This window comes from Periplaneta americana, chromosome 11 (genome assembly GCF_040183065.1).
Source record: "Periplaneta americana isolate PAMFEO1 chromosome 11, P.americana_PAMFEO1_priV1, whole genome shotgun sequence".
Lineage (NCBI taxonomy): Eukaryota > Metazoa > Arthropoda > Insecta > Blattodea > Blattidae > Periplaneta > Periplaneta americana.
In genome coordinates this window covers 74,827,156-74,840,481 of record NC_091127.1, presented here as the reverse complement: position 1 = coordinate 74,840,481, position 13,326 = coordinate 74,827,156, and the positions used below count along the sequence as shown (strand labels likewise).

Sequence of the window (13,326 nt, the reverse complement as noted above, 5' to 3'; positions counted from 1 at the left end):
TGCTCTTGGCTGGACTCTTTAAATGTATTTTCTTTTGCAACTGGTTGGATTCTTTCAAAAATGGAAAATTCACAACACAGCATTCTCGGCGGTCTCCTGGCGGTATCTTTGTCCACAGTTTCACTAATTGGGGGAGCGTGTCAGTCAGATTTATGGCTTCCTGAACCCAACCCTGCAACGAAGGTTCTTTACTTGTGAAACCAAGTAGTACAGCTTAAGCGGATGCAGACATACCGGTACAAAACAGTTGCTTTGTTCTAATGCAGGGGCGGACCGTTGTTTACATAAAACAAACAGCAATTACAAACTTTCAATCTCATTAATGGAACTTCATGATAAATGTTCATTTTATTTAACAATATTGGCAATATTGGTCTATTTTTTTAATGTACGTCTAAAAAATAAACAATAATGGTTTACTGCACAAAATCACACGAACTTTTTTTTAAATGCAGCATTTTAATCTCTCCCACTTCCATAAACTAGTACCATTTTTAAAGACATTTCTGTTTGTGTGATTTCCGAAACGAGGCAAGAGATTCCTAGTTTCTAATAATCGTTGAGAAACTGCTACAAAAGTTCGCCGAATAGGTAACCTTCATTGCGAAAACCATTGATACATCTTCTTGCCTCACTTGAATTACGACAACTTTCTCCGTAAATTAATAACATATGATATTCCTAAACTGTGAATGATATTGTAAGTTGTTTATCGAATACCTGGTACCGAACTGTCATCCGCTCGGCAGTAGACCTATGGACAAGGAGCTTGAACTCAGCTGACATGCACGTACGTCTGTGAAGAGTACTGCCTGCTGAACACGTTGCCACGTCTCTCACACCAGAATATTAACAAATTTAAGCATGCAATTTTATTTAACTTCACGAAAACGTAATAGAACACATAAATATGTATTTAAACTAATATTAACTCTTTGCTAGATATACTTACTGATGTAATTGTTTTCGTAATTTTACTAACGATATAAGGAGTATAACGCGAATAAAATAAGAGAAGAAATGTTTTTTTCTGGGAAAACTATCAAGTTTTGACCCTATGTTGTATGGACTTTTTTGATACTGTAGACCGTCCCCGACGACTGTGAAAAGGACGGCACGCAAACCCCTTACACCCTGTAGATCAGGCCTGCACAAGGTTTGCGCTCTCCGAGCCGGCTCACAGCTCATGAGCGGAATGCAGATATTAGCTGCGCTCTGTATAAGGGTGGACTGGAAGAAGGGGTGATCTCGTACAAAATATACACAAAAGGAAGTACTATTACGAGTGTTTATGAAATGAATTCCCGTTCAGTGTTTGCAAAACTATCTTGGACTATTATTAATTAATAAATAAATATTTATTTTACAGAAATAATAGAAATTCTATAGCTACTTAAATGTACAATATCATTTTGTTATATTTTTATTTATCAGTACATCAAAACGAGGTTTTATGCTGTTGGCATCTGAAGGGAACAATAGCCTACTGATCGTAATGAAACCTCAGTTACAGATGTTCGATGCCTGCCTTTATTAAAGTTGATTATAGAAAACAGTTGCTCACAAATATAAATGTTGAGCCATACATAGCAATCATTTTCACAGCCAGCCTGTGTAGTCGTGGATATTATTGCTAATGTTTAGTCTTGTAAAACTCAACCAGGCTAGTAGTATTATTCAAACGATCTTTAGCCCGTAGGTCACATTGAAGATCAATAAGTTCTAGCTGTAAATCATTAAATGTTAAATGTTATGTTCCGTCTTTTAGATTCTCCATACTGTACTGTAGCAATAGGTAAGCAACGTGAAACAATTATTGAGAATAGGCCTACACACTGCACTCCACTACTAGTGGATAACTGAGTGGTCGTTTCCCTCTCCTCTACCCATAGCAAGTCTATGTCATTCTGACGTATCTTCCTGTCCGTTTCGGCGAGCGGAAAACACGGCTCTCCCGCTCCGAAGGAGCGCGCGCGCTCGTTGAGCGCTATTTGTGCAGGTATGCTGTAGATACTAGATAAAGAAATAGGACTATGGGTTTCACCATATGAAATAAGAGATGCAAATGAGAGATTCGTTGGTCATGTTATCGCGGAACATTGCCATCTAATAGTATGACGATGTAGACATCTCTGATAATCACCAATAATTATTTTAGTTACTAATATACATTTCCTTGATTTAATTTTAATTGTGAACCTTTCACTCTTGCCATTTTCATTTCACGTGGCTCATAATTTCTTTTGCGTCTCTTTCTTTTCTCAATGAACCAGCTGCAGAACTGTATCCTGAATCACTAATTTTAAATGCAACTTTATATAAAGCGATTATAGACCAAATATTTCATATACAGAGGACTGAACTTGCAGGATAGACACAAACACTGAATGGTATTGTAGGTTATGATTACAAGCTGCTAGCAGGGCCGAAAATGCTACTATATGGTGTGTATTTTCCGCTTTATTGGAAAACAAGTCAGCTGCACATGACATGTTTTCAAACTGAATAGAGCTGAAGTTCAATATTTTCCATATTCAATATAAAGGTATGAATGTTTTCAATTCAAACGATGCATTTATCTTTGAAGAACACGAAACTGAAATAAAAGCCACAGCTAAAAATGAAGATGGGTGGTTTTCGGGTTCATTGATTCGATTATAATTTATGTAATTACAATAAAGGTAATATACGAATTAATGTTCTTTATCTTCCGCTGTCGCAGTTCATAATAGATCTTTCTGAGATCTTGGTTTAACCACAATAAATAACTATTGTCGTTGAGGAACGTTTTATACAGTTAACATTATATATTCTTCCTTTCCCACAAAAATTACATAAAGTAAAATAATAATGTTGTTAAATTTACGTAAACATCGAGTACTCAGGTCGTTATTAATTTCTTCCAATAGCCAACAGTAAACCGAAGTTTCCCTTGCTTAATCTAATTAAAATGTTAATATACATTATTATGTATACATTTTAAAGTATTCATTACAATTATTTTTTATCTAAATATGCATTTACACCTATAAATCAAACGCAAATAAAATCTCTACTCTACTAAATGAATTTATTCCATGACTCTTGATGAGCTTCGTTAATTAATTGTTTTACTTCGTTTTTTTTTAATATAATTTTCTTTGGACCGATCTGTTTTCTGTTGAAGCCATTGTCTGTATGCATTTTGTTTCTCTTTAACTGCTAATTGAATGTCATTATTCCAAATCCTCAACTCCTTTTTACTTCTTCTTTTTCTCTTCTTTCCATCAGCCTCTTGGGTCGCTTTTTCAATGCAAGTTTTGATATTTTCCCATTCCTTATCTATATCATAATTTGTAGGTGAGTTTAGAAGACATTGTTTTAATCGTTTTTGTTATAAAATCTTTATACTTTCTTCTTGTAGAAGACATATTTTTATATGCTTTTTCATTAACTTGTTTATGTTTGATTCTAAACTTTTTCCATCTTGCACATAGTGCGAATTTTGCCATCAGTAAGAAGTAAAATAATAATAATAATAATAATAATAATAATAATAATAATAATAATAATAATAATAATAAATTCTTGTTGCCACAAAACTAATCTCGCGAGACCCAAATGGTTTCCTTACCCCTGATGTGATGTAGTAAATGGTGCTAGTGTTGGGAACCGTCCTGTACCTCAAGCTGCAGACGATGCATGTGTTCAGCTCAGTGGGCATTGTGATATGAGAAATTGCAGTCTTACTAAGTTTCGTGCTCCTTGGAGATTGATCAAAGAGGAATTTGCAAGGAATATCAATGTCAGTGACATCTCCGAGTTTGTACACAGAGGAATTCAATTATACCATGGCACCGAGACAACAGTCAAAGGAGAGAGAACACGTGGCGTAATAAAGTTAGTCTCTAAGTGTCTACTAGAGTGACCAACTGCCCCCCTTTGTATCATATCGAACTTTATTAGCACCGTTTATGCGCAATCCGTTGCCTCATCCAACATAACAGCAACGATTTTCAAGTCACACTGAAATTAATTGTCACAAATTCTTACCGTTTACTTTCAACAGGCCTTAAATTCTAATTTTCTTTATGTTTTCTTTTCTTTTGTTCATTCTCTTGTTTTCTATATTTCTTATATATGTCCTATTATTTTACTCTAGCTTTGATTTCTTTCATAATGAGTTGATTAATAATAGCACTCATAATTATAATTGCACATATATTTTTTTCACAATGAGTTGATTTATAATAGCATACATATTATAATTGCACATATTTTTCTTTCATAATGAGTTGACTAAGTTAATAGTATCCTCCATAATTCTATTTGCACATATTTACTTACTTACTTACAAATGACTTTTAGAGAACCCGCAGGTTCATCGCTGCTCTCATGAAAGAAAAACATAGACTAACTGTATGCATCAAAGTTATATAATCAGAAAAAGGCGGGAGATTATAAATCGATAGTAACGTAACATAGTCGGCGACGCATGTATAGTTGGTGCGCGCGTTATAGACCGGGAGACGAATGGGACTCCTTGTATATGTCCGTAATAGTAGTGGAATATTCTTCCCTCTATTTCAGCTCCTCTTTTCGCTGTTGTTTTTCCTACTAGTAATTGCTTATAACTTACGCACATTGACATTAATTTGAGAGTTAATTATGTCGTTTCTTTGAAGTACTCTAATGTTATTTATTTATTTTAAAGATTAAACTCCGTAAAGATTAATTTATTTTTTATCCTATAGAATACATCTGTTATAGTAAAAATTAATATTAGAGGAGAAAAATTCGCTCCTGTGCCGGGGATCGAACCTGGATCCTTGGCTCTACGTACCAAGCGCTCTAACAAATTGAGCTACGCCGAAGTTCAATCCACAGCACCGGATCGAATCCTTCTCCTCCAGTGTTTTAATATCAATTGTTACCATAACAGATGTATTCTGTAGGACCAAAAAATAAATTAATCTTCACGGAGTTTCTTCGAGCAACAGTGCATGTTCCTGTGGAATCCCGGCCACCAAGTCACTCAGCTGAGTGCGTTCCTTGTATAATGGTAGTTGACTTAATTTAAATGTCAACATATATGTCGAACGTGGAATCAGGCTACAAAGGGAAAAACACTGGAGGAGAGGGATTCGATCCGGTGCTGTGGATTGAATTTTGGCGTAGCTCAATTGGTTAGAGCGCTTGGTACGTAGAGCCAGAACCCGGGTTCGATCCCCGGCGCCGGAGCGAATTTTTCTCCTTTAAGAATACCTTTTACCTTTACCTTTAATATTAATTATTTATTTTAACTTAGGTGTACTGTACAAGACAAATGTTTATAAATATGGAACAAAATGAAAATTATTTATTTTTTGTGATAATAAGGATGATTTCAAATTAACGAAAAATTGAGTTGCATAAGGAGAAACGAACAATTTCCGAGAATACCTGTCCAAAAGTTTTTGTACACCACAAGCTTCTACCTGAGCTCATCAAGATTTCAACCCATGTCCCCTACGTAAAGATCCTACGATCTAACCCAGGCATACATAACTGGCGAGAGAGGGATGGAAAGCATAGGGTAAGTGTTGGTTCTCCCTCCACAGTCCACCGGCGTTGAATGACGTATCTGTGGCCCGTACGCAATCACAATCACATAAAACAGACACTGAATACAAATCCCCTTCCCTACCAACTCAATGACGCGAGGATGGAAGGAAGGGGTGAGTGACGTATTCTGATGTGTGACGTAACGTCACAATTGTCGCCCAGCTCTGCAAGCCTGATCTGTTAGTAGGCTATAGTAGTACGCCAGTACATAATGTAACTGCAAACAAATTAGCTTGTAAAACTGCTGAATTTTGTTGAATTCTGAGATTTAAGTGACTGTGTATTTGTGTTCACAGTACAACATCAAGAAAAAAGAAGAGGTACAAGAGCAGATGCCTCAAGAAGAGCCCAATCCGCTGATGCGGAAGAAGAAGACTCCTGAAGAACTGGCGCGAGAGGCCGAAGCTGAGGAAGAGGACGAGTTCACGAGTAAGACAGGTTCAGGACGCACCCCGCACAAAACCCCATCCCACCCTGCAGCAGGCGCGTCGCCCGGGTGGGGCGCGCGAGCCGTGGCTTCTTGATTTCAGACACTCTTTCCCTTTATGATACAACCTCCTCAGGATCACTCTGATGAGTCATTATAAAAACCATTCACTCACCTACAATTTTAGTTATAATTGTGATAGCATTAGATAGACTATTTTACAGACTATCTGTTTATAATTTTTTAAACGGCAAAAAAAAAACTCTCTAGCTTGGCTATAAAGAATAAAGAACTTAACTCCCTTGTCCGTAGAGGAACTTAATAATCAATGGAGGTTCAATAGATTTAAAACAGTTTTGGTTTATGAGCACAGTTGTGAATAACCAGCTATGTAGACAGCAGTAAAAGTGGTAAATAACTACAACTGAATGGATCCAAGGGAAAACTTGACTAAATGCGCAGAAACTTTCTAAAACATGACGGACAGAAAACAAATTTACAAGTTGTGGGACTCTCTGCTAAGGTTGGTTGGGTTCGATTAAGTTGTGTTTGGTTTGGTTTGGTTAGGTTAGGTTAGGTTAACGTTAAGAAAAACAGAGAACAAATAAAAGTAATACATTCAGCCCTTAAGGACAACCTATAAAAATGTAACTTCGTCGATTCGGAAATTAACAGTATCTGAGAGGAGAATATTAAGAAAATTGTCTTTGTAGCTTGTTACGGTCTTACTAATAAACCATGCATAGTTTTTATACGAGACTTATACAGAGTTGAGACAGAAAACGTTACTAATAAACCATGCATAAGCGATGGATGTATAAATAGTCTGTAACCATACATGGGAATTGCTTTACAGTAGTTATATACTCGAAACCTCTTGTTTAAGCGTTGTATTCTGTCTTATTTTGTTCAGCTGTGATGGACCCAGGAGGGTTGCAGAATTTTTCAGTTCTCAAGCGGTATCACCCTAAGATTGGAATATTTATGTTCCCAAACGCAAAGAAATCAAATTTCCACACACTATTTAATTGTAAAACTCTGAAGTTTCATCGCAGAAATTCAGTATCTATAGTACAGTATATTGTTTGCGTTGTGTAACTTGTGTAGTTGCAAATATTTGCAGAGATACTGCGATTCATTAGAGCGGGGTCAAATCAGAGTCCATGCACTCTCATCAATTACCTACTGTGATCTCTAATTAACTGTGGCCTAGAAATGGGATCAATTTCCTCCCTCTTTAGTGCCCAGTCTCGTATTACCGCAGTAATCCATATGTTATACCACAAGGTAGCCTACAGATAATCTCTGCTCGACAGAGCTTCTAATGTTTATGACAAATCTGAGAACTACTTTACCCACTACCTATATTCACGTCTGTTAGAATTGGATCTCCAGATTAATATGCCCTTTTAATCTCCCAAATGTACCTCTGTTCAATACAATAATTTCATTTGCTGTCACTAGAGCTTCGCTGAACATTTAGGTATCTAATGTTACATGGAAAAAAATCCATATGCGAACTAAACCTAATTTCTACAAAAGAAAGATTACATACACACACGATGCGAATTAACGGGGGGGGGGGGGGCGAGGGGATTTCCCCCTGTTGGAAAGTTATCCTCCCTCATAAATTCACATTAACATCCCTGCCACGAATAACTTCTATCCCCCTCACAAAATATAATTGTTTTAACAAAGAAAATAATTGATGTATTATCATCACCAACAAGCTGACAACAATCAATAACTTAGGAATTAAACGTCTTATCTTAAGCCTGCTCATGGATATAAGTTTTATTATGTTCAAGATGCAAGACAAGCAACTCAGTGCGACCAAGCGTTGAGCCGTATCGAATGAGGATAATAATAATTTTATGTATGGTATTCTCTATCTAGGATTCTATCCTCCCCTCATGAGAAATATGCATACACACACTACATATTATTATTGTTTAGTATTATTTTCAACCTAGTGAAACCAGGAAGCCATGGCCTCTTAAGCATCCAATGAAACAAGCCAGAAAACAACCTCATCTCAAAAGTAATAATACTCTTAACCACTGTTGTGGCTGTAACGTTTGGCTTTTATAAACTTTCCACTCTTTGAGAAATATGTTATGTAACGGAAATTATTTCCAGGTTTTAACTGAAACCCATACATTTAAAGTAAGAGTGTTATATCTGTAATTCAAATAAAACAAAATTTATTTCAAATATCTTTGATGTTATGTACAAATTCTTAAATATATTCCTATTGTCACAAATTGTATTTACATAGGTATTACGGAAAATGAAATTTTATGTACAAACGCAAGAGTTCCCGTTTCCCCTTTCACGAGTCGTCAACATATTATAGAAAATAATATTCCGCATAAACTGTGGAAGTCAAAATTTTATAACTAAACTCGTAGAAACAAGAGTATTAAAAAAGCTGTCTTCTCTTTACGGCTGTGAGATTTGAAGTGAGGAATCCGGTTTGTTGTGTTGTTGCTGCGCTCTCCCTGATGGCGTCGCTCCTTGCAGTGACTGTATCGTACGCATTAGTAACAGAGGAACTGTGACAGTTGGATACTTGGAATTCTACAGATTGTTCTTATTTAAAATAAGCCACACTTTTTCTATAATAATGTATTTAGAAATCAATACTTCACTTAAAATTTATTGATGATTTACATAACTTTTAATTGTGAATATATTAAAAATACAGTATCGTTCAAGATAAACAATGTATAATACTGGGTGAACAGTATAGAGCAGAACAGGTTTCACGGCCTCGCGCGGCCTTGAGTCCCTCACCTACACGTGCATAGCCGGCCGGCCGTGAAATCTGTTATGTTCTATACTGTTCACCCAGTACAATGCAAGGAAGAAATGTTGAGAATGGATGAAGTAAGAGTATTAAAAAATGCCTGCTATTACAATTTCAGCGAAAGAAGAAGTGGTAGTCCGGAACTAAAATTCTGAGATTACTTTCAAACCTTCAATCTGAAAATGGGCAACCTTGAACACATGCGTAATTATTTAATCATTTAATATGAATAATTTATTGTCATTCTTGGACTGTCGTTTTAGTTCTTTCTCGATTAAGGAATCGTAATTAAAAACCCTGATAATATATTCATAAAACAAATACTTAAATTTCCAAGTAGAATTCCAGAAATACTGAATTGTGCACGACATATAGCCTATGCATTTAGAATTAATTTAATTATAATGGCGTAAGTGGAAGAACATCTCAATATTTAAGCATAAATAACTTGCAAAGTTTATTTACCGATGATAAAATAATTTAGTATGACTATGCTTGTTGATACACAAGTCCTCTCTGTTTTGCTATCTTAATTTATCTTGTTCTTTTCTTCTACAATAATTAATTCAAGTAATTCTGAGACTTCCTTCTTTGGAAGTTGTTCTACCTCAGTCGCCACAATACTTTACCGATACCTCCAAAATAGTAAAACGAAGAAGAGTAAGTTGCAAAATTTGCCTAAGCATCAAGTATTCAATTGGTTTTGGATTTTCTTTCGGCTTACAGCGTTGTTTCCGATCTCTGATAACGAATTTGAATGACGTCATGTGTGTCAGGAATCACACCGACAGCTGAATTGCGGCGAGAGGTGACAGACCAGTCAGTAGTGAGTGATTTCATAATGAGAGTGCACGGTGTATCACAGTAGCAATGCCCAAGAAAATCGAGCCTTTTTGGGAGGGATACATAACAACCCTTTCCGATGCCAAGTACAGTTACGTGAAAATCATAGGAGTCTGCAAAAAACGTGGTTTCGTTATTTCGAAGAAAGGCATCTTGTGGCAAAACTCGGATGGGATTAATTCCAGAGTGGAAAAAGCAAACAAATCCATCCCTCGTCACAAGTCGCCGCACCCCACGAGATGATACAAATTAATTCCATTCGAGCTTTACCAATCCTATTAAGTACACAGAAGATGCCTTTCTTGGAAATAACGAAACCTCGTTTATTGCAGGCTTCTTTTATTTTCACTTAACTGTACTTGGCATTGGAAAGGGTCGTAATGTACTCCTCCCAAAAAGGCTCGATTTTATTGGGAATTTCTGCTGTGAGTCGCCGTACACTTTGGCTATGAGATCACTCAATACTGGTCTGTCACCTCGCGCCACAGTTCAGCTGTCGTGTGACTCCTGACGCACATGATGTCATTAAAATTCGTTATCAGAGATCGGAAACAACTCTGTAGTTTCAGTGAAAAATTCTTATTAAATTCGAGCATTACGAAGGACAGCTACTAGTAAAAATGTTTTATTCTTATAAATAAAGAAAATAATATGCTTGTAAAAGTTTATTTATCTATGTTCACTTTTTTTTTTTTTTACTCAGGAGAAATTATTAGCAAAATCGTAGACCAATATACTACTATGATCGCCAAAGAAAATTCTTTAGCATAATATTATAGAAAGTTATTTTGTATATCCAACATGTATTGTGCTTATAGATCCTAAAAATTCAGTTACACTTTTTTCTTTCACTACAGGCACGTCTGCATTAAAGTCCGGACGTACCGCAGTCTCCATAGCTTATTGTGCTTAATTATAGTATTAATACATTGTACATTACTGTTTAAGACGTCAAAATTTTGCAGGAATAAAAATCCATTTTCTACTGACATATTTTTATGTCACATGACTGTAACTTATAAATACAACCTAACTCTAACACCCAGGAAAAATTACATATACTCATAGTAAATTAATTCAGTATTCGGAAGGTCTCTTCTCCCCCTCCCTCCACGAAATTAAAGATTACCTTAAGGCAATGGTGGGCATTCCTGCGGCATTGCCGCAGTGACGTCAGACCTCAGCGAAGCATCAAACTTTCCCCCTACCTTCCCCTTCCCCCACTCCATAAAAATACTGCGCTTGTACGTGGCGGATTATACTGGACTGCTGTACTTCGGAGCTTCATTAGTGATACAATGTCTCGCAGAATCATATGAATCGAGAGGTTATCGCACTTACAAGAAAGGCGGTTCTTTCATTTCTCATGTTTAGGATCAGTTACAAATATTCAGGACGCGAACTTAAATATGTACATTCTTAAAATAGATCACCTGTTATACGAGTTCAAAGAACACAGATTCAGTGATTTTCAAAGGATGGAGAAAGATTTCAATATTTTTGCCACTCCTTTTCATGTTTAAATTGAAAATGTTATCCCAGAATTGCAGTTAGAGGTACTGGATTTGCAGAATGATGACTTCTTGAAAGCAGAATGTGAAGGTCTACTGGGGGCTAAATTTTTTAAAAGATGTCCAGTACTACATATCTACTGCTTTGACAGTTTGCTTCAAAAATAATGAGTACCGTCATTTCCCATAACTATGGTCCTGGAACATAACTATTGTCCACGATACAACTATTCAAATTTTGTACTCCATAACGTAGTACCTCCTTTATCTATGTTCTTGCTGTACTGTAGTTTGAATTCAAGTCACTGCAGCTATCTACGAACGGTCTATGTTACTTCTACAATGATCTTTGAATGGTTGTATCGTGAACCATAGTTGTGTTCCAGGACCATAGTTATGGGAAATGACGGTATGTATTCATCAACCTACCAGTGCGAACAGCTGTTTTCTAAAATGAAATTGATAAAGTCCAGCCACAGATCCCGCTTAAGTGATACTCATCTCCTTGCGCAACTGAAAATAGCATGCATAGATATAAATCCCAATTTCGTTTGAAAAATTATTAATTAAATATCACGTGAATGGACTATTCTAATTACATATGGTAGGTGTAGTGGCGCAACTGTCTTTAAATCCGTCACTGCACTGTAGAATGCAACCCCTCCCACATTATGTAGTTGCCATTTAAATCCTGTCTTGTGGGTTACGTTCATTTTGCCCACCACTGCCTTAAGGTCTTAATTTTGTGCGGTTATTTAATTTTAAATTCAAACGAAGGTTCGAAATAACAAATTAATTAAATATAACAATTCTTAGTGCAACTTACACATTAGGAGCCCATTTTCAAAATGTCTTTTGTCCACCTGATAACGAAAATGAGCTTCCTGTGTCTATGCATTCTTCAAAATATAACTCTACATACAATTGTCATGATTTGACAAAACATCACCGTAACTACGAGTACTTGACATGGCCAACTATAAATACATCTCCCACAAAAAAAAAAACACCGACTGTTAGTTTCGATTTTAGCCACGGATAATATTGGTAGATTACCTTTGAAATAATGCAATGTTAACATATCTTGATAACAATGCAGTATCGGCTATACGTTTATATGACAAAATATGTTTCTTCTGGTGTAAAGAATACTCTGCAATACTTTATAGTACACTAGCTGAAAGTACCCGGCATTGCCCGGGTTTTCCTTTCTGCTTCTATTTTTAATTAAACTGGTTATTACATTTTCGGAAATCTCGGAAACCTAACTACAGACAACAAAAACGAATTTCTTTACTAAGCTTTCCTCGCCCATAAAGATGAATCTTTACTTAACGTCACTTACATGAATTAATGAACTCCTTAGCCCAATGTCTTCCAGGATTAACTCAGGGTTGTAAATCATGCACCGAAAAGAAAACATTTCATCATGTGCCTGACGTTAAACTGTTGTTTTAAATTTATATAGTTATTTGTTTTTATGTATTTAATTGTTGTTACCGGTACTTATTTATTTGTTTTATTCATTTGTGTTTATTTATTTATTCTAGTATAGATAAGGCCATTAGGCCTTTTCTTCCACACCACCAGAAATACAAATAAAGTAATAGAAAAATCAAACTATAAACAAAGTAAAACCCAACGAAAATATAATTCCTTCTCCTCTTTCTGATCAGTTTCATTATCGAACCAATATATACATATATAATTTAATTTATATTGGAAGATTTTTTTACCTCTTGACCGCTGTACACCCACTTATATCATAGGCCTACCCAGTTTTTTTAATATAACTTGAAACTATATCTCATAATTCAGAACATATTATATTAATTCTAATTTTATACACAGAATACAGATACAATATAAACTCGCAATGTCGTTTTTTAACATAAAGACTAATATTCTGAGAAACGTATAGGCCTACCGGTATTTTAGAAATTAAGAGATTTTTATTTCCACAACGCTTAACATACTACATTTACAACGTGATTATACAGATATAATTTCGCAGCAACACGTTTTTGGATGTGAACAACAATATTTTGAGAATTAATACAGTGCTATTTTCAGTGGGCTTATATACATTCACATACATGACAAAAGTATCATTGAATTGCTTATTGATATGTGTAAAATCTTCCCCCCCCCCA

At 35.7% G+C, this 13,326-nt stretch overlaps 1 protein-coding gene across 2 annotated transcripts in view; it reads left to right on the top strand.

The window, feature by feature from the left end:
* The window catches only part of cpx (synaptic transmission protein complexin), a 449,267-nt gene that overhangs the window by 415,244 nt on the left and 20,697 nt on the right, over window positions 1-13,326 (top strand). Inside the window, exon 3 of one of the 2 annotated variants that reach the window (XM_069839638.1) lies at window positions 5,880-6,021. In XM_069839638.1, coding sequence (XP_069695739.1) covers window positions 5,880-6,021 — 142 coding nt within the window. The remainder of the gene's footprint in view (window positions 1-5,879; window positions 6,022-13,326) is intronic. The other variant, XM_069839639.1, reaches the window with a different exon arrangement.